Source organism: Lampris incognitus, chromosome 1, assembly GCF_029633865.1.
Source record: "Lampris incognitus isolate fLamInc1 chromosome 1, fLamInc1.hap2, whole genome shotgun sequence".
Classification (NCBI taxonomy): Eukaryota; Metazoa; Chordata; class Actinopteri; order Lampriformes; family Lampridae; genus Lampris; species Lampris incognitus.
This window is the reverse complement of record NC_079211.1, coordinates 57,253,900-57,276,289: the sequence shown is the minus strand read 5'-3', so window position 1 is coordinate 57,276,289 and position 22,390 is coordinate 57,253,900. Positions and strand designations below refer to the sequence as shown.

General features: G+C 49.0%; 1 protein-coding gene across 2 annotated transcripts in view; it reads right to left on the bottom strand.

Moving 5' to 3' along the window:
* The window catches only part of sil1 (SIL1 nucleotide exchange factor), a 42,426-nt gene extending 21,936 nt beyond the window's left edge, over positions 1-20,490 (bottom strand). The window contains exons 1-4 of one of the 2 annotated variants that reach the window (XM_056288445.1): positions 20,034-20,490; positions 18,937-19,046; positions 11,593-11,737; positions 9,035-9,140 (exon numbers count right to left, since the gene is read on the bottom strand). In XM_056288445.1, coding sequence (XP_056144420.1) covers positions 9,035-9,140; positions 11,593-11,737; positions 18,937-19,041 — 356 coding nt within the window. In that variant the 5' untranslated portion in view covers positions 19,042-19,046; positions 20,034-20,490. The remainder of the gene's footprint in view (positions 1-9,034; positions 9,141-11,592; positions 11,738-18,936; positions 19,047-20,033) is intronic. The other variant, XM_056288438.1, reaches the window with a different exon arrangement.
* Positions 20,491-22,390: the final 1,900 nt, after the last annotated feature.

Here is a 22,390-nt window from a genome sequence, read left to right as displayed (position 1 = left end):
CCTACAGCAACGGTAAGGAGCAAAACGCACTCTTGGAAGGTCTCATCGCCAAGGCAGAAAATCTGCTGGCTGTCTGGGAAGAGTGGATCCCTGAAGGTGTTACGTGCGACATGAGTAAGCGGCTTCGGGTGCTGGAGGACAAGAGAAACGAGCTCTGGATCAGGTGGTTGGCAGAATTCGGCAGGGCCAGGAAAAAGGAGGCCGATGAGATCGCCGAGACTGAGAAGAGAGCCGCTGAGGCCAGGCTAAAGGCTGCCGAAGTTAACGCCGAGTCTGAGGAGAGGGCTGCGGAGGCCAGGAAAAAGGCTGCTGAAGCTCAGCAAAGGATGGCAGAAGCTGCCGAAGAAGAGCGTGCTGAGCTAGCTAAGGCTCAGCGGAAAGCATGGGAGGAAGCACATAGCGCCAGTATGGCAAGCCTGGGAGCGGGAGGCGCGCAAGCAGCAGCCAAACCGAGAGTGCGCCTCCAACCAACAAGACTACCGACGTTCAGCGGTTGCATGAGAGACTTCCACCGATGGCGAAGAGACTGGGAAAGTCTGCAGAGGCAGGGAGATCCGTCAGAGTCACCGGAAGTGAAAAAATTCCAGCTCCTAGACAGCGTGGAAGAAAAAATCGCCATAGACCTCAGACTTTCGAGCTATGATACTGCAGGAGAAATGTTCAGGGTCCTAGAGAACCGGTTTGGGAACAAGACTACCATCGCGATTCAGATAATCAGGGAGTTGGAGAAGTTTCCAGCGGTGAAAGGAAACCAACCAAGAAAGACAATTGATCTGATTCAAGCTGTGGAGAAGGCCCTGACCGATCTGACGGATCTCGGAAATACTGATGCCATAAAGAATCCGCTGGCAATGGAAACTATAGAGAGCAAACTACCTGACAGTGTGAAGATGGACTGGCTCAAATTCGAAACCAAACCCGAGAACGGTGTCACCGCTGATGGTCGCTTTAGTGCTCTCTTAAAGTTCCTAAAGGAGCAAGAAGCGGTTTTCGAAAGGTTGGAGCAGTTAAGAGTGTCAGAAGAGCCTGAGAAATCGAGCAAACCGGAAAGGAGGGCATTCACAAGGGCCACAGGAAGGAATTTGGCAAAAGAGGAGTGCAGCGTGTGTGGAGATGAGAAACACGGAGGCAGGATCTTCTTCTGCGAGAAGTTCAAAGGGCTCAGCCTAGCCGAAAAGAAAGACGTCATCGAAAGGAATGGAGCCTGCAGGAGATGCTTGGCATCCCATGGTGTGGATGGAGAATGTAGTAACAGATTCCTCTGCAAGAAGAAGTGCTGCCAGAAAAGAGACGGCTCAGACCACCACTACCTCTTGTGCTCCGTGGAAGGAGGGCACAGAAGTGATGAGAAAAAGAGGGAAGAGCAAGAAGGGGGAAAGAGAGACACAAAGGCAGGAAGGCTCTCAAAAGAACAAGAGAAGGCCCTAGCTGATGTCTCCCCTGAAGTAGCGGAAAGGGTAATAAGGGCATTTACCAACAAGACAACAGCGTCAATGAGAGCGAGCACAAACGGTGATGGTCTCCTTGAAGAAAGGGGTTTGACAGAGCATCCAGTGCTTATGATGATCATGGAGGTCACAACCAATGGAGGACAAACTATTGGGACCCTGATGGACCTTGCGTCTGACACTAATTACATTACCCACCAAGCCGCCAACAGACTCCAACTGAAAGGAGAGAAGGTAATGCTGGTCGTGCATGGAGTTGGTGGAATGAAAGTAAGAGTCCAGACAAAAAGGTACTTGCTCAAAGTCAGAATGTGGACTTCAGAGAATGAGTGGAGTCCCCACCAGATCGTCTGTTATGGACTGGACGAGATCGCACAAGCAGACCATGTTGTTAGCCCGCGGCAGCTCAAGAAGTTCTTCCTGGAGGTCAAGACAGAGGAACTGGTCAGGCCAAAGAAAATCGAACTCTTAATCAGCCACCAAGAGGGTAGGCTTGCTCCGCAGCAGATGAAGACAGTGGGAGACCTAGTGTTGTGGGACGGCCCACTGGGCAAGACTGTGTGGGGAGCGCACCCTGATCTGTTCGAAGAGGTGAAGGTATCCATTCACAACTCAAAGACACATTTTGCACGCTCAATGAGAGCAAAAGTGATCAAGGTCGAAGAGATTTCCAGAGAGCCAAATAGCTCCAGAGAGGAAACGCTGGGCCTGGAGCAAGAGAGTGGTGAGGAGATCAGGAACATGGCCACAACCAGCAAGGAAGTTCTTGAGTGGTGGAAATGGGACAGCATCGGAGCTGCCTGTGAGCCGAAGTGTGGAGGATGCCGGTGCGGGAAATGCCAGCCAGGGGGGAAGGAAATGACTCTAGCTGAAGGGAAGGAACTAGAAAAGATCAAGGAAGGCCTGACCTATGTGGCTACTGACGACCACAGTGACTCGCCGCACTGGAACGCGGGATACCCCTGGACTGAAGACCCGGCTTCACTTCCAAATGACAGGAAAGTGGTGGAAGCGACATTCTTGAGAACCGAAAAGCGCCTCATGAAGGACCCATTGTGGAGAGCTGCTTACGCAGCCCAAGTACACGAGATGGTGGAAAGAGGAGCAGCCATCGAGTTAAAGAAGGACACAATCAACAGTTGGAGAGGGCCAGTTTGGTACGTAAGTCACCTAATCGCACCGAACCCTCACTCTGTCACCACGCCAGTGCGGCTCGTCTGGAACAGTAGCCAAGAGTTCAAAGGGATGAGCATGAACAACATCCTGCTGAAGGGTCCGGATGTGCTAAACCCAATCCGGGCGGTTCTGCTCAGGCTCAGAGCAGGAGAGCATGCGGCCATAGGAGACGTCAAGAAGATGTACAATTCTGTGTGGCTGAACGAAAGAGAGGTTCACCTTCATCAGTTCCTCTGGAGGGACTCACTCGAGGAAGAGATCAGAGACTTCGCTATCACTCGGGTCAATATTGGAGACAGGCCAGCGGGATGCATAGCGCAGTTGGCCATGAGGGAAACCGCGAGACTGCCCAGGTTCTCTCACATGAGCGACGAGAGAAGAGTGCTTGAAGAGGAAAGCTATGTGGACGACATCTTCACGTCCCACAATGACCCAGGGAAACTGGACAAGATCACCAGAGGAGTGGAGGAGATACTCTGGGCCGGAGGCTTCTCGCTCAAACCGTGGGTTCGGTCTGGTCAAAGTGGGAGGTGCGAGGGTAGTCAGGTTGGGCAAGCTGTTAAAAGCCCAAGTCCAGAGTCCGGAACCCTGGTGTTGCCCAACCAGCTAGGGCAGGAAGACAACAAGGCTCTTGGTGTTGGATACTACGTGGACAGCGACAGACTCTTCCTGATGGTTTCAATCAACTTCTCCAAAAGAAAGTAGAAGATGAGGACGGGGGTCGACCTCTCAGAGAAGGAGATCAAGGAGAAAACGCTAAACCCTCAGACCAGACGGGAGCTCCTAAGCCAGGTAGCAGGGCTCTACGACCCTGTTGGTGTAGCTACCCCGGCCAAAGCGAGAGGGGCCATCTTGGTAAGGAGAGCCTTCCAGGAGACTGGGGGAGGAGACTCCAAGAAAGACACATGGGACAGTCCCCTTCTGACAGACCTCTGGGCAGATGCTATCAAGCTTTTTGAAGAGTATGTGCGGCTTCGTCAAATCAGTTTCGAAAGGAGCCTTACTCTTCCTGGATGGAGGGGGAGGCCGTGGGGCATCACGTTTTCAGATGGGAGTGATGACGCCTTCGGAGCTGTTCTGTACCTGACGTGGGAGACGTCTACAGAGGCGGACATCCGCCTTGTTGAGTCAAAGGCCAAGCTGGCGCCCCTTGACCAGAAGGGCGACGGGGTCAAAGCAGAGTTTTGCGGTGCCGTCTTTGCTGCCAGGCTGAGAGGGTTCTGGGAGAGGCAGGGTCGACTTGAGGTGGAGAGATGGTTCCATTTCGTAGACAGCCAGACTATCCTGGGAGCTATCCAGAGGGAGAGTTACGGGTATCAGACGTTATTCGCGAACAGGGTTGGGGAGTTTCAGAAGGCTGGGCCAGTAGCTGACTGGTGGTGGATCTCAGGAGATCTGAACGTCGCCGACCTCATCACCCGAGGAGGTCCTCTAGAAGACCTGGGTGAGGGCTCCATTTGGCAAAAGGGTCCTGAGTTCCAAGTGAGGCCGGTAGAAGAGTGTCCCATGAAGTCTGTGGCGGAGGTGGCGGCCAGCACCAGAGAGGCTGTGCGTAAGCTCCAGCGGAGGGCATTCACAGTGGCTTTCACTAGAGCCTAGTGGAAGAAGACGGCAAATCCTGTCCAGGGGCGTCTGGATGGGACTGACGAGGCTCCTGTGCACACGGTGAAGGAGGAAGAGTCGGCCTCCGCTGAGATTGAAAACAAGGAGAGGCTCTGGGGCGCGGCTATCGTTGATCTGGTTGAGCCTGAAAAGTTCAGTAGCTTGGCCAAGCTCTGTGGGGTGATCGGTTGGGTTCGCCGAGCTGTTAAGAGACGGATGATTCGCGGGGGAGCCATGGAGAGAGCAGAGTGGGAGGCTAAGCACTCGAGAGGGAAGGTGGGCAAGCCAGTTATCGATGTGGGGGAGGTCAGAGCTGCCTTTTGGGACCTATGCTTGGCAGCCCAAGAGGGGGTAGCTTTCCCTGAGTCTACATTGAACAGGCTTGTAGTCGTCAGAGAAGAGATGTCAGGACTACTGTTGTGCTATGGAAGGGTCCAGACCACAGGAGAGACAGGAGTGCCACTGGTTCGGTATGGAGCATGGATAAGCACCCTGCTGGCAACGAGCGACCCTGTGATGCTGGCCGTGCCTCTTCGGAGGGACCTGGCTCCGGGGTCGTTAAAGACTTAAAGAAGAAATTGAAGAGTTAACCGAAGAAACACCACCAAAGAGAAAGCGGTGATTATTAGTGTGGTCTCCTTAGGTCTAGAGTCCAGTAGACCAAGTGGGAGGTGTGTTGCTTTCTGTGGGGTGGTTGGATTTGAGTTGTGTTTAGTCAGAGATTTTTGTTTGGTTTGGGTACAAACTTGTGAAAGTTATTTCGTTTACATGTAGTTGAATTGTGGCATTGTTTGAATTGTTAGTTACATAGGTGAATCTGAGTATTGATAATAATAATGAGATTTATTCCAGTTCTGATTGTATGTGATTTCTGTGTGCTTGATGAGGAATTTTATTGCGAGGTTCTATTGGCGAGAGATGCGTGCATCCGGGGTGTCAGTTGGGGAGCTGCTGTGATTGGCTGGTTTGCGTTCTGGGGGTGACGTCGGGAAGGTTGGTGCAGCTTCGGAGCGGGGACTCTTTAGTATGACGGGACGAGGACGGACTGGTGAGTGATTGCGGGAGTGAGTGAGTTGTATTGTGTGTTAGCTTTGAGTTGAGGGTACTTGAATGATGTATGTTTGTATTTTGTGTGTTTTCTTTTTCAAGGTTCGTAACCTGTTGGTTAAAAATAAAGAAATTTTCGACCATTGAGTGACGTCCTGTTCATCCTCGCCTCAGCTGCGGGGCTTGTTTGAGAGTTAGCAGCACATGCATGGCTAGCTGCTGGATTTCATACACCTGTGGCAATGGGTCTGGATGAAACACCTGAATTCAATGATTAAGAGGTGTGTCCCAATACTTTTAGACATATAGTGTATTTAAGTAACAGGCAGCAGTTTGTAATAATAGGTGAACACGAATCGTCATGCATGGATATTACTTGTGGTGTACCCCAGGGGTCGGTTTTAGGTCCAAAACTGTTCATTCTGTACTTAAATGATATATGCAAGATATCAAAACTATTGACATTTGTTTTATTTGCTGATGACATGAATATATTTGTTCTGCTGAGAATTTACAGCAGCTTTTGAAGGTGACCACAATAGAAATGGAAAAATTAAAATGGTGGTTTTGTGGGAGTGCAGGAATGAGGAGACGGAGAGATCGAGTCGACTCAATCCCGTTTACTCGCCACACAAAACAACACCAATACAGCTCAATCTCTCGTGGAAACCAGTTAACCGCTAGGCTGCTGCAAACATGGCTCCTCCCGGAAACTCTTAGCAGTGCCTACGTCAGCACTCTGAATGTCTGCCTTAAAGAAGCAGCAGCCCCTGGTGAATCTACCCTCAATTGTGTACCACCACACAGGCCCCCCCCCAGAATTCACCATCACGAAAAAACGCAAAACAGTAATGCAACATAAAAGTACTCAGTGAAACACAAACAGTCAACAGGCGAACAGTCCTCAGTGAAACAGTCAACGTCTCGGGGAGCAGACCAGGCGGCCTAACAGCTGAGCTGAATGGGTATGGGGGTGAGGACAGGGGCAGGGGACAGAGCCGGAGCCCAGGCAGGGGCCGAAGCTGGGCCAAGGGCCTGAGAAAGGGGGTGTCCACGCAGCGAGGGCAGGGCCAGTTTGACCGGCCCACCCAGGTCCAAATGGGCAGGCTTGGGGTAGTCCACCGAGACCCGCTCCGGCTTGCCCCCCATGTCCACCACAAAGTTCTTAGGCCCTGCCTCCAGGACACGGAAGGGCCCATCGTAGGGGGGCTGCAGGGGAGTACAGTGGCTGTCGTGGCAGATGAAGACGTACCTGGCCGACAGCAGATCCTTGGGGACGTAGGACTGAGGGAGGCAGTGGTGAGATGTAGGGATCGGAGCGAACGCGTTGGCACTGTCCCGGGCCACAGCCCGATGAGAAGCTGCTGACCAGGGGGCCACAGCGTCCGGGAGAAACTCACCCGGGACACGGAGCGGCTGGCCGTAAACCAGCTCGGCAGACGAGGACTGGAGGTCTTCCTTGGGGGCAGAGCGAAGGCCGAGCATGACCCACGGGAGGCGATCGACCCAGTTGCTGTCCGTGAGGCTGGCATGAAGAGCGGCCTTCATAGTCCAATGAAACCGCTCACAAAGTCTGTTGCCCTGCGGGTTGTACGCTGTGGTGTGGTGGAGCTTCACCCCCAGCCCCTCCGCGACTCCAGTCCAGAGCTCCGATGTGAACTGCGGGCCCCTCTCAGAGGTGAGGTCAGCCAGCATGCCAAAACGGGCCACCCAGGACCCGATGAATGCCCGGGCCACCTCAGTAGACGTGGTCGATGACAGGGGAACAGCTTCCGGCCACCTGGTGGTCCTGTCCACCTCGGTGAGAAGGTGAGTGAACCCGTGAGAGGGGGCAGGGGGCCCACCAGGTCCACATGCACATGGTCAAAATGCCTCTCGGGCACCAGGAATGGCGCCAAGAGGGCTTTGGTATGATGGTGTACTTTGGAATGCTGGCACGCCACGCAGGAGTCAGCCCAGGCCTTGACGTCCTTCCTGAGGCCGGGTCAGATGAATTTGGCCCCCACCAGCTTAGTGGACGCCTCCACACCCGGGTTGGAAAGGCCATGGATAACGTCAAGAACACGGCGCCGCCAGCTGGTGGGCACCATGGGGCGGGGCTGGCCCATGGAAACGTCGCAGAGGAGTGTGGCGTTGGCGCTGTCAAACACCACATCCTCCAACCGCAGCCCCGTAGCGGCCGTCCGATAGGACTGGATGTCCACGTCAGTGGCTTGGTCTGCAGCCATGGCAGCGTAATCGAGTCCCAAGTGAACGGACCCTGCCACCGCCCAGGAGAGGCAGTCAGCGAACAAGTTGTCCTTGCCAGCCACGTGCCGGATGTCCGTGGTAAACTCCGAGATAGCAGAGAGCTGACGCTGTTGGCGCCCAGACCACGGCTCGGAGGAACGCTGGTTTGAACGGGGAGTCAAAGAGGCCATCTATGTGAAGAGGGAACGACCATCCCTGAACAGGTGGGCTAACAGTACAACTGTCACCATCTTACAATGCTGTGATTGCAAACATTCCCAAATCCTCTGTGAATAGTACACATGACCAAAAAACTCTAGTTAATTGTCACGGCAATTTGCATTTAAAATCAATTGTTGTTTTGGGTCGTTATGCCACTGTATTGTTTATAAGGGTGGGGGTACCTGCAGTCACTGTATTGTTTATAAGGGTGGGGACACCTGCAGTCACTGTATTGTTTATAAGGGTGGGAATACCTGCAGTGACTGTATTGTTTATAAGGGTGGGGATACCTGCAGTGACTGTATTGTTTATAAGGGTGGGGACACCTGCAGTCACTGTACTGTTTATAAGGGTGGGGACACCTGCAGTCACTGTAATGTTTATAAGGGTGGAGACACCTGCAGTCACTGTATTGTTTATAAGGGTGGGGACACCTGCAGTCACTGTATTGTTTATAAGGGTGGGGACACCTGCAGTCACTGTATTGTTTATAAGGGTGGGGACACCTGCAGTCACTGTATAGTTTATAAGGGTGGGGACACCTGCAGTCACTGTATTGTTTATAAGGGTGGGGACACCTGCAGTCACTGTATTGTTTATTAGGGTGGGGACACCTACAGTCACTGTATTGTTTATAAGGGTGGGGATAACTGCAGTCACTGTATTGTTTATAAGGGTGGAGATACCTGCAGTCACTGTATTGTTTATAAGGGTGGAGATACCTGCAGTCACTGTATTGTTTATAAGGGTGGGATACCTGCAGTCAGGTGAGACAGTGTATTGTTTATAAGGGTGGGACACCTACAGTCAGGTGAGACTGAAGAGGTCACTTAGTTGAGTGATGAAACGTTACCTGTCAATAAACGTTGTGTGCAGATGAACTGGTTCAACCTTCTTTGACATCAAACATGTTTTTCAACATCAGCCTTCCTTCCTGGTCAACTCTAAAGATACAAAACCAGGCGGCCACCATATGTCATGTGTTATCAGCTCACACAACTTTGCCAGAGGGCAGATGAGAGAGAAAAGTCAGTTTTAGTACTTCCCATAGTGATTGGAGGATTTTGAGCAAAATTCCCAGGAAAGGGGTGGGTACTCTCCATCACCAGGAGCGCATAAGGAGAGTCCACTTGCTTCACTTTCTTGTCTCGTGACTCAGTGGTTAGTTTGCAGGTAAGGGAAAATATTGATGTGCACACTTCTCTAACGCTGGATAATCAGAGGAGAGAAGAACTAAACAGAAGGACCAACAAGGAGGGCCTGCTATCCATTACACCATCTTGGATCCTGGTGCTACTGCTATAGACTACCTGTGTTTTTGAGTTGAGTATTTCTTCTTGCTCTCTCCCAGTCTGACCTCTCTCTGTCCTGTCTGGAGATTCAGCCTCACATGAGAGCCAGCTGGAACTGCTTGGCCTAGACACACAAGGAATGAAAGGTGACATTCACACACATGTTTTGACAATTAATGTTTCTTGGATTACAGCCAAGCAGGAAAAGCGGATATAAAATCCTAAAAGACATTGAATTTTTTTTTTTAATAGATTTTTTCCACTTTGTCTCCCCAATTGTACTTGGCCAATTACCCCACTCTTCCAAGCCGAGGAGGGCTGCTGACTACCACATGCCTCCTCCCATACATGTGGAGTCACCAGCCGCTTCTTTTCACCTGACAGTGACGAGTTTCACCAGGGTGACGTAGCACATGGGAGGATCACACTATTCCCCCCAGTTTCCCCCCCCCGACCCTGTGTTGTTGAAGCTCTGCACTACTTCCGACTGTTAATCCCAGCATGTCAAAAAACTCACTGCCTACTTCCTCAGAGAAGGAACTCTGTGATTGGCAGCTCATTGATGGGATTCTCTCCCGAGTCTTACATTATGTGGAGAGGAATCTCAGACCTTCTAGGACAGCGAGCGAGAGAGCAAGAGAGTCTGCCACCAAAGTTTGATACCTGAAACACTGGGAGAAACTGGTGGTGAGCAATGGAGTGCTGTACAGAGTATCGAAAAACCAACTCAAAGTGTCACCAGTATGTAGTTCCTCAGTCACCAAAAGCTGAAGTCTTGAAAGGAGTTCATGATGATGCAGGTCATCAGGGTCAGTTCAGGAGTTTCAGCTTGGCTAGAAAGAGGTTCTTCTGGCTCAAACTAGAGAGATGTGAGACTATACATCCACAACTACCAATGGCGCACCATTAGTACTACAGCTGAACCAGCGAACCAGCATGTATGGCTCCCTTGGAGAGCATACCATTCACCAGACCACTCACGCTTGTTTGTATTGATTTCTGGTTGGCAGAGGACTCTCGAAACAAGTCAGTTGATGTTTTGGTCATAACTGGCCACTTCACACAAATGGCCCAGGCATTACACTGCAGAGACAAGTACTTCTGCGTGTTTGGTTTCCCTGAACACCTACAGAAACCAAGGAGTTAGCTTCAAGAGTCAACTAATCAGCTCAGCTCTACAATCAGAAACACTTTGTCACTTCAATTCATGCACTTGCGCACATGAAATGAAACGAAACATCGTTTTCCCCAGCCCACAGTAGGGCAACACAAAGACAAAAACACACATCCAAAACATACAAGAACTACAAGAACACATAGACCCAAACTAACACATATCTAACTTTAAAAAAAAAATCACTGTCCAGGAGAACGAACGCCAGCCAGGATGACTGTTGGAACTGCTGGTCTGCATGGGCTAGCAGTTAGCTTAGCCTGCCCTGCTTCAGCGTCCTGTCAGACCGTCTGCAGTGTTTCCTCTTCGGGTGCATCTCCGGTCAGGGCCGTGGTCCTTGGGCCCACAGGATGCAGCAGACCAAGCTCCCTCAGCCGATCCAACGCCAGCTCTCGCAGCCAGATACCTTCAACACATCTCCCCACACTCACATGACTACACTAAAACACAGTCAAGGCTAGGTGAGGCTGCTGCCCCACCGCCCTCAGTGTTATTGGAACTGCCAGTGTACATAGGCTAGCAGTTAGCTTAGCCTGCCCCACTTCCGCGTCCTGTCAGACCGCCCTCGATGTTTGCTCTTCGGGCAGAGCTCCAGGCAGGGACGTGGTCCCTGGGCCCACAGGACGCAGCAGACCAAGCTCTCCCAACCAACTCAGTGCCAGGCCAGCTCTCCCAGTCATCATACAAAGACAAACTTAGACGTAGACGTGGACAAAGACACTGCATGGATGGTACTGGGTGAGGCCGCCGCAAACGTGAATTCGCGCAGCCATCTTCCCACACCGGAAGTGGAATCATGCATAGTGATGCGCGGGTCAGGGTTTTCTGATTCAACTCATTATGAGAGCTACTCTGCACCACCCAACCCCCTAAAATATGCATTAATAATTAACCATCTGAACACAACCGGACCCACAAACCTCTTGGCAAAGTGAGCAGTGTTGCAGTATTTTATTTTTGGGCAGTTTGTCCAGCATAATACACTGATTGCAAGGCGTAGCCTGTTGTATATTAGCCTGACAGTGTCTGGGTCTCGGCTATTAAATAAACAGATGAATTGTTCCAAATGGTGTTCTTTACATGGCTTCCGGTGTGGGAAGATGGCGGCGCGGACTCGCGTTTGCAGCGGCCTCACCCAGTGCCGATTATGCAGTGTCTTTGTCCACATCTACGTCCAAGTTTGTGTCATCGTGTGAAGTTTCTATTTGGTGTGTCAGGGCCCTTAGATGAGTGACGAAACGTTTCTGTGACTAAACGTTGTGTCCAGATGAACTGACTCAACCGTCTGTGGTTGTCTTGTGATTGTGGAGCATGCAACAAAACAAGATTTCACAAAACAAACACTAATAGATACATTTAATGCACAGGCACCCAGACTTCCACTGCATACCCAATGCATTACCCGGCTTGAGAGTCTGCCACTGATCAGTAGGTTTGACCACCTCTAGATCTTCCTCATCATCTTCAGCCACCCTGTCCTCCACGCTGCCTTCGGCTCCTCCTCCACCTGAATCCTCCACCACAATTAGGGCAGACTCAGACTGCATCTGGTAAAACAAAGATGTATGAAACCATGTTTACCATTTATATATAACTTTATATATATAACTTTTATATGTGACACTCAACAGTAGGGAAAGTGCTCAACAAATAAGGAGCAAAATAATCCAGTGAGTCAAGTAAATTCTTTATGAGACAGTACAAACCTGTTTCATGCCATAAGCAATATATATATATATATGGAAATAGACCGCTACACTACCGGACACCTACACAAACCTTTCTTATTGGAGGAAGTGGTAAGCTCTATTCAAAGTATGCAAAATGGCAAATCCCCAGGTCCCGATGGGTACCATAATGAGTTTTTTTTAAGTTTTCATATAAATTAGCTCCTCTTCTTTTTGAAATGTTTGATTATGTCATTTCTATAGGCTCTTTCAGAAGACCAGACAGGTATTATGAAGGGCCGCCACTCTTTTTCTAATGTACGTCAGCTCCTAAATGTTATTCATTCTGCATCTCCATCGGATGCTGCAGAGTTAGTTACCTCATTAGAAGCAGAAAATGCATTCGACAGGGTGGAATGGGGATATTTATTTACCATCTTTAAAAAAAATGGCTTTTCGGAAAATTTCACCTCAATGGTCCGCCTTCTTTATTCCTCTCTACAGTACTGCGTCTGTACCAATAATCTACGTTCTCCATACGCCCCCTCTAATGAGTAACTCGTAAGAGCTGCCCCCTATCACCTCTTTTATTCACTATACAGTGCATCTGGAAAGTATTCACACCCCTTCACTTTCCCCACATTTTGTTATGTTACAGCCTTATTCCAAAATGGATTAAATTCCTTTTTTTCCTCATCAATCACACAATACCCCATAATAACAAAGTGAAAAAGGTTTCGTAGAAATTTTTGCAAATTTATTAAAAATAAAAAACTGAAATATTGCATGTACATAAGTATTCACACCCTTTGCTATGACACTCAAAATTGAGCTCAGGTTCATCCTGTTTCTACTGATCATCCTTGAGATGTTTCTACATCTTGATTGGAGTCCACCCGTAGTAAATTCAATTTATTGGACATGATTTGGAAAGGCACACACCTGTCTATATAAGGTCCCACTGTTGACAGTACATGTCAGAGCAGAAACCAAGCCATGAAGTCAAAGGAATTGTCTGTGGACCTCCGAGACAGAATTGTATCGAGGCACAGATTTAGGGAAGGATACAAAAAAAATTCTACAGCTTTGAAGGTCCCGAAGAGCACAGTGGTCTCCATCATTTGTAAATGGAAGAAGTTTGGATCCACCAGGACTCTTCCTAGAGCTGGCCGCCCAGCCAAACTGAGCAATCGGGGGAGAAGGGCCTTGGTCAGGGAGGTGACCAAGAACCCAATGGTCACTCTGACAGAGCGCCAGCATTCCTCTGTGGAGATGGGAGAACCTTCCAGAAGGACAACCATCGCTGCAGCACTCCACCAATCAGGCCTTTATGGTAGAGTAGCCAGACGGAAGCCTCTGCTCAGTAAAAGGCACATGACAGCCCGCTTGGAGTTTGCCAGAAAGCACCTAAAGGACTCTAAGACCATGAGAAACAAGATTCTCTGGTCTGATGAAACCAAGATGGAACTCTTTGGCCTGAATGCCAAATGTCACATCTGGAGGAAACCAGGCACCTCTCATCACCTTGCTAATACCATCCCTACAGTGAAGCATGGTGGTGGCAGCACCATGCTGTGGGGATGTTTTTAAGCGGCAGGAACTGGAAGACTAGTCAGGATCGAGGGAAAGATTAATGGAGCAAAGTACAGAGAGATCCTTGATGAAAACCTGCTCCAAAGCGCCCAGGACCTCAGACTGGGGTGAAGGTTTACCTTTCAACACAACAACGACCTTAAGCACACAGCCAAGACAACGAAGGAGTGGCTTCGGGACAAGTCTGTGAATGTCCTTGAGTGGCCCAGCCAGAGCCCAGACTTGAACCCCATTGGACATCTCTGGAAAGACCTGAAAATAGCTGCTCAGCGATGCTCCCCATCTAACCTTACAGAGCTCGAGAGGATCTGCAGAGAAGAATGGGAGAAATACCCCAAATATAGGTGTGCCAAGCTTGCAGCTTCATACCCAAGAAGACTTGAGGCTGTAATCGCTGTCAAGGGTGCCTCAACCAAGTACTGAGTAAAGGGTGTGGATACTTATGTACATGCAATATTTCAGTTTTTTATTTTTAATAAACTTGCAAAAATTTCTACAAAACCTTTTTCGCTTTGTCATTATGGGGTATTGTATGTAGATTGATGGGAAAAAAAGGAATTTAATCCATTTGGGAATAAGGCTGTAACATAACAAAATGTGGGGAAAGTGAAGGGGTGTGAATACTTTCCGGATGCACTGTAGCCATTGAACCGCTCTCCATAGCTCTAAAAGCATACCCACTGATCAAGGGCATTCGTTGTTGGGGTATGGAACATCGTTTGTCCTTATATGCAGACGACCTACTATTCTACGTCACTGACTCTGCTGCCTGTGTCGGCACTTACGAGATAACTGAATGCATCTTGTTGATGTGAAGCTCTCTAACCTATTTTATTTGTATTTTGTAGTTTCTGATTTATCTTATAATCGTTATTACTGTAATTAATGTTTATTTTTATTTTTAACCTTTTTTGCACTGGCAATGGGTGAGGGTTGGGTGGGAGGGGGCTGGGGGGGATTACCAAAATATGACAGGGCAATCGTTTACATTTACATTGTAGAGTTTTTTTGTACACCTAATGTTCCTTCCAATGTTACTTCCAAACATTATTGGGGGAAAAAAAATAAACATTTTAGGAAAAGAAAAAAAATACTAAACTTACAATAACCCGGTTGGACAAGTCTGCACACCACTAAACTAATGCTCTGTTGAAGCATCTTTTGAGTTTGTTACAGCACTCAGTCTTCTGGGGTAAGAGTCTACCACCTTGGCACATCTTGATTTTGTAATATTTTCCCACTCTTTCTTGCAAAAATGTTCTAGATCAGTCAAATTGCGAGGGCCTCTCCAGTGCACAGCCCTCTTCAGGTCACTCCCAGGTTTCTACCGGATTCAGGGCTGGGCTCTGACCAGGCTATTCCTAAATGTTGATCTTATTTTGGTGAAGCCATTCCTTTGTTGATCTGGATGTATGCTTTTATGCTTCCTCCTAATCTTCAGCTTTCTAGCAGATGCCTGAAGGTTTTGTGCCAGAATTGACTGGTATTTGGAGGTATTCATGATTCCCTCCACCTTGACTGAAGCCCCAGTTCCAGCTGAAGAAAAGCAGCCCCAGAGCCTGAGGCTGCCTCTGCCATGCTTCACCGTGGGTATGGTGTTCTTTTGGTGATGTGCTGTGTTGTTTTTCACAAACATACCTTTTGTAATTATGTCCAAGAAGTTCATCCTTTGTCTCATCAGACCACAACATTTTTCCACACAGTTTTGGGAGACTGGATGCATCTTCTCACAAAATTTAGCAGGGCTTGGATGCTTTTTTTTTTTTGTGTGAAAAGGCTTCCATCTTCCCACCCTACCCCATAGTCCTGACATGAAGAATATGAGAGGTTGATGTCATATGTAGAGCAACCAGTATCTGCCAGAAATTCCTGCCGCTCCTTTAATGTTGCCGTAGGCTTCTTGGCAGCCTCCCTGACCAGTTTTCGCCTCGTCTTCTCATCAATTTTGGAGGGACATCCTGTTTTTGGTAATGTCACTGTTGTGCCATATTTTCCCCACTTGGTAATGATCGTCTTCACTGTGTTCCATGATATATCCAATGTCTCGAAAATTATTTTGTACCCCTATCCTGATTGATACCTTTCAACAATGAGATCCCATTAATGCTTTGTTAGCTCTCTGTGGACTATGGATTCTGAAGTTGGATGCAATCAAGGTGTCAGGAAAATCCTACAGGAACAGCTGAACATTATTTGGGGTTCAAAACAGTCACTTTTGTGCTTATTTGGATTTAACAGGTCTGTACTGAAATCCCTAAATATTAAGATATCCTTTTGTGTTGTTTTTGAATAAGTTTCTTCTATCCAGTCCTTAAACATTTCAGTATTTGATCTTGGTGATCTGTATATACAACTCACAATTACATTTTTCTTTTCTTTTCCATGCAGATTTCTACTGTAATGCATTCTGGCATGTCATCAACCGCTGTCGTCATGCTTTCCACCACCTTATAATTTAAGCTTTTATCCACAGCCAAAGCCTCACCCCCTCCATTCTTGTTTTTCCTGTTCATATACGTCAGTTTATATCCATTCAACTCAAAGTCCACACCCTTCTCAGGGCCGAGCCATGTCGCTTATATAGCTATTATATTGAATGGTTTCTTGAATTGACTTAAATATTCGTTGATATTAAAGAAATAATGAGGGAGACAGCTAGGACGGTACTTGGTGTGTCATCAGGACAGAGGAAGGAAGACAAGGAGACTTGGTGGTGGAATGAGGAAGTACAGCAAAGTATACAGAGGAAGAGGTTGGCAAAGAAGAGGTGGGATAGTCAGAGAGATGAAGAAAGTAGACAGGAGTACAAGGAAATGCAGCATAAAGTGAAGAGAGAGGTGGCAAAGGCAAAGGAAAAGGCGTATGGTGAGTTGTATGACAGGTTAGACACTAAGGAAGGAGAAACAGGGCGATCAAGGATAGAGATGGAAATGTGCTGACAAGTGAGGAGAGTGTGCTGAGAAGGTGGAAGGAGTACGTTGAGGGGCTGATGAATGAAGAAAATGAGAGAGAGAAGGTTGGACGATGTAGGGATAGTGAATCGAGAAGTGCGGTGGATTAACAAGGAGGACGTGAGAGCAGCTATGAAGAGGATGAAGAGTGGAAAGGCAGTTGGTCCTGATGACATACCTGTGGAGGCATGGAAGTGTTTAGGAGAGATGGCAGTGGGGTTTTTAACTAGACTGTTTAACACAATCTTGGAAAGTGAGAGGATGCCTGAGGAGTGGAGAAGAAGCGTACTGGTACCGATTTTCAAGAACAAGGGCGATGTGCAGAACTGTAGCAACTACAGAGGTATAAAGTTGATCAGCCACAGCATGAAGATATGGGAAAGAGTAATAGAAGCTAGGTTAAGAGGAGAGGTGATGATCAGCGAGCAGCAGTATGGTATCATGCCATGAAAGAGCACCACAGATGTGATGTTTGCTTTGAGAATGTTGATGGAGAAGTATAGAGAAGGCCAGAAGGAGTTACATTGTGTCTTTTTGGATTTAGAGAAAGCATACGACAGGGTGCCAAGAGAGGAGGTGTGGTATTGTATGAGGAAGTCGGGAGTGGTAGAGAAGTATGTAGGAGTGGTGCAGGATATGTATGAGAGCAGTGTGACAGTGGTGAGGTGTGTGGTTGGAATGACAGATGGGTTCAAGGTGGAGGTGGGATTACATCAAGGATCGGCTCTGAACCCTTTCTTGTTTTCAATGGTGATGGACAGGTTGACGGACGAGATCAGGCAGGAGTCGCCATGGATTATGATGTTTGTGGATGACATTTTTTTTTTTTTTTTTTTTATTTCTGATTTTTCCCTTTTTTCTCCCAATTTAGTGGCCAATTGATCCCTATTTTAATTCAAACACCCACCCTCGTATTGCATGCGTTCGCCAACTGCATCTCTCCGGCCGGCAGTCTCGAAGGAAAGCGCCTCCCCACTTTCGTGACAAGGCGAATCCAAGCCGAACCACTGTTTTTCCGACACACACAGAGACGCATTCACATGACGAACACAAGCCGACTCCGCCCCCCTCCCGAAGACAGCGTTGCCAATGATTGCTGCTTCATCGAGTCCGGCCATAGTCGGATCTGACGAGACCGGGGCGCGAACCCCAGTCCCCAGTGGGCAACTGCATCGACACCAAGCCGATGCTTAGACCGCTACGCCACCGCGGACCCACTGTGGATGACATTTTGATCTATAGCAAGAGTAGGGAGAAAGTGGAGGAGAGCTTGGAGAGGTGGAAGTATGTACTGGAGAGAAGAGGAATTAAAGTCAGTAGGAGCAAGTCAGAATGAATACATATGCGTGAATGAGAGGGAGGACAGTGGAATGGTGAGGGTGAAAGGAGTAGAGGTGGCGAAGGTGGATGAGTTTAAATACTTGGGGTCAACTGTCCAAAGTAACGGGGAGTGCAGAAGAGAGGTGAAGAAGTGAGTGCAGGCAGGGTGGAGTGGGTGGAGAAGAGTGTCAGGAGTGATTTGCGACAGAAAGGTACCAGGTGTCAGGAAGGTTTACAAGATGGTAGTGGGACCAGCTATGTTGTATGGTTTGGAGACAGTGGCACTGATGAAAAGACAGGAGGTGGAGCTGGAGATGGCAGAGTTGAAGATTCACCAATCCTGCTCTTGGAGAGCAACCATCATGCCGCTTTCACCCCAACCTTAATTTAACACATCTGATTCAATTAATCAAGGTCTTGTTAAGTAGGTAATCAGTAGAATCAAGTGTGTTAAATTAGGGTTGGGGTGAAAACCAGCAGGACAGTAGCTCTCCAGGAGCAGGGTTGATGACCACTGTGCTAAAATTTTCATTGGGAGTGATGAAGAAGGACAGGATTAGGAACGATTATATTAGAGGGACAGCTCAGGTTGGACGGTTTGGAGACAAAGCAAGGGAGGCAAGACTGAGATGGTTTGGACATGTGTGGAGGAGAGATGCTGAGTATATTGGGAGAAGGATGCTGAATATGGAGCTGCCAGGGAAAAGGAGAAGAGGAAGGCCAAAGAGGAGGTTTATGGATGTGGTGAGGGAGGACATGCAGGTGGCTGGTGTGACAGAGGAAGATGCAGAGGACAGGAACAGATGGAAATGGATGATCCGCCGTGGCGCCCACTAACGGGAGCAGCGGAAACTAGTAGGAGGAGGAATCAATCAGAGGGTCACAGAATATGACGCATCACACATTTTTATACAACACAAGTGTTGTGCAATACCCCAAGCTAGCAGAGCTTCCTAACTTGGAAAGGGCATATCGGATGGATTTTTCATCTAACCTCTTACATGCCTGTCAAGAAAACATCTGCAATGCTGATGAGGAGGGATGCATTCTAAAAGCGTTCTCCTAAAATGTATAAAGTAACTGTAATCGCAATACTGGTGTTTCCAAGCATAAGGTGGGCTAAATACTGATACTTCCTTTCTGTATTCTGAATATGTAATGCGGTTACAACCCAACCCCGACAAACATAAAAACACTTAATGGGTGATAACTCACCTTTTGCTTAAGGCAGGTGGCTGGGTGACAGCAATGCAGCAGCGAGAAGAAAAGGAGAGTCAACGAGGGTGAAGCTCGTTGAACAGTACAGGCCGTCCCCACCATGATCACTGAAATACAACATAAACTCATTTAGCTTCACAAATGTTTCAATGTGCACACAATGACTGAAAGCCATCCATCCATCCATCCATCCATCATCTGAACCGCTTATCCTGCTCTCAGGAGCCTCTCCCAGCGGCAGGCAGGCAGGGAGACACCCTGGACAGGCCGTCAGGCCATCATAGGGCCGAGAGAGAGAGAGAGAGAGAGAGAGAGAGAGAGAGAGAGAGACACACACACACACACACACACACACACACACACACACACACACACACACACACACACACACACCTAGGGACAATGTAGTACGGCCGAGTCACCTGACCTACATGTGTTTGGAGTGTGGGAGGAAACCGGAGCCCCCGGAGGAAACCCACGCAGACACGGGGAGAACATGCAAACTCCACACAGAGGACGACCCGGGACGACCCCCAAGGTTGGACTACCCCGGGGCTCGAACCCAGGACCTTCTTGCTGTGAGGCGACCGCGCTGACCACCGTGCCGCCAATGACTGGAATATTGGCACGAGTTGTTAACTCCTAATAATCGGATTTCTCCTTGCATGGAACCGTCGTGCTCACTGCCATTATCAGGGGGACAGCTAGGTCACGTCAAGTCCATTTAATTTGCATTAATTAGCTAGCTGATTAATGTTCTCTGCCAGACGTGGCGAGGCTTCTTGCTGTGAAGCAAGTGTGAGTCGGGCCCCAGACCCAGCCGTGGTGCATTATCATCCGTGTATTGCTTTTAACCTTGGACACACGCTGCACTGACAGCGGGCTCAGCGGCAGAGCTTGGACCTGCACGTCACGGGACCCATATGGGCCCAGCCGAGCCCGCTCCCATATGGGCCCGTTGCAAAAGCAAAGGAAAGGGGTGCCCCTTAACACATTCCTGGGCACCACATCACCAAATCATCAAGTCCACACTGGGCGGTTTAAAACGTCACCCAGGTGAGGTCAGCTGTGCATACGGGGGGGGGGGGGGGCACCTGCTGCAGGCAGCTGAGACCGAAGAGGCCGGCTGACGAGGCGTGTCTGTCCGTCTGTCTGTCTGTCTGTCCAGGTGAACCGCGTCACCTCCCTGTGAGCAGCTCACCACGTGTCCCGCGGAGGACCGACGCGCTTCACTGCGCCAAGTTTCAGTAAACAAGCTCACGACTCGGTCTGTGGCTCTGGCCGCCGGTCTGAGTCTTCACCAGCTAGCCCCATACATGTTAACCACACCTGCTCAGGGAGACGCAGCAGCCACGTCACACGCAGCGCGTCAGTTCCGCCGCCAAATATCCTCCGCAAACACCACGACCAGGCGCTCCGGACTCGGTTCCGCGCTCCGGACTCGGCTCCGTGCTACTCAGTTTACACACACGTCACTAGCGCCTGTCAGGTCCAGCCCACCTCCAAAGAAATCATCATCATCATCCTCTTTTTCCTCTTCCTATGCTTCCCCCCCCCCCTTCCTCTTCTTCTTCTTGGTTTTTATTGGCGGTTGGTAAACAACGAATTGGTGCATTACCGCCACCAGCTGGTGTGGAGTGTAGCTTAATGTCTATACGCCCATTTCACGCCGCGGCCATCTTGGATTTTAAAAAAACCAAGTGGTGGGAACTTAGCCACGCCCCCTTCTTACTCAATCGGAAATAAATGCAGCCGGGGCAGAGACCGAAGAGGACTGTGCAGACACAGGCCATGATGAGAGGAATTGAGTTGGAGCCCGCTGCAGCTATACAGTATGAGGAAGTAACTGGACACTTGGTCTCCACTTGCGGTTTCGCCATCAACCCCAACGCCCCACATTTGGGTGCCTCCCCTGACCGAAAAGTGGTGGATGACTCCGGTCAGCTTCAGGGACTGCTGGAAATCAAGGGTCCTGATGTGGACAGCTTTGTGGAGTGCAAGCACCTTTCTCGAAGACCAGATGGATCTTTTGCTCTCAAACATGTAGTGATATAACGCCATGTATATCCACTGGAACTACACTAGGTGTTATGTACTACCCGGACTGTTATTATGGTTACACCACTACCATGTATGGTTATTACGCCTGTCACGATTAAACCTGAGTTCTATAACCCGGTGTGGTCATTGATCCTCGACCAACACTACCCCAAGTATTACTTCAAAACACAGCCATGGCTACTACAATCACATGATGGGACAAATGGGAATCACAGGGATGATGTGGTGGGACTTTTTTGTGAAGTGCCGAGATGACTACCACCTGGAGCGAATCTACTTTGATGCGGAGGAATGGGGGAATATGAAAACTAAAACTAAGTACTTTCTGCCTCTCCTGTGCCGGTGAGGAGAGACACACACACAGGGCTGTATTCAAAGAAGCTGTTTAATCACAATAAAATGATAAAATAAAAAGATACATTTCATTTTTATACTGTACATTCAATATTCATACATTAGATTGCCCCAGCTACAATATTTTCATTCTTTGTCCTTTAACTTTAACAAAACTGTTGGTTCATTTTAAACTAAAATATGTTCGGTCAACTGTCATTCTGTTGTAGCAATAAACTGGAACTCACTACCAACTCAAGTCATCAATTGTTTACTAAACTAAGATAGTGATTGGGAGGGTCCCTAACATAAAGAGCAATTAGTTGGCCCACGTCGTACAGTTCCTGCTGACTGTGGCCGGTGACACTGTTATGTATGCACACATCGACAGTGCTGCATTTGATTTGGTGCTGTTCTATTGTGCTGGGATCGATTGGTGATGCCTGCGGGCTCTGGGTTGTTTGATCGGGTCTGCCTTTGATGCTGTGTCAGTCTAAATAAAGAATGCCACGGAGAGGTTGTGTCGAGCGACAGCGCTGTGTCCTGACGTGATTTCTAAATACAATATTGGCGACGAGGATGGCTGATATCTCTCTCCCACCACCTGCCCCCTTCCTGGCATTACCTGGCGAGCCTCCGGTACCATGGACTCGCTGGCTACATAGTTTTGAAAATTACATCATCGCCTCAGGGCTCGACGACGTAAGCCAGGCTAGGAAGACGGCTCTGTTGCTTCACTGCTTGGGAGCAGAGGGTCATCGTGTGCTCGGGACTCTGGGGAACGTCACAAGCTTTGCCGAAGCTGTGGGACTTATGAGCACCCATTTCACTGCTCCACAGAGTGCCCTCCTTCGGCGATTTATATTCCGTCAGCGACACCAACTGCCTGGTGAGTCTGTGCGGCAGTACGTAGCTAATTTGCGAGGGCTAGCTAGCTCATGCAAGTTTGGCCCGCTTCAGGACGAGATGGTTCGCGACCAGCTAATCGAACACACCAACAACGCAAAGGTGCGTGAGACTCTCCTGCTGGAAAAAGATGATCTGCTGCTGTCCAGAG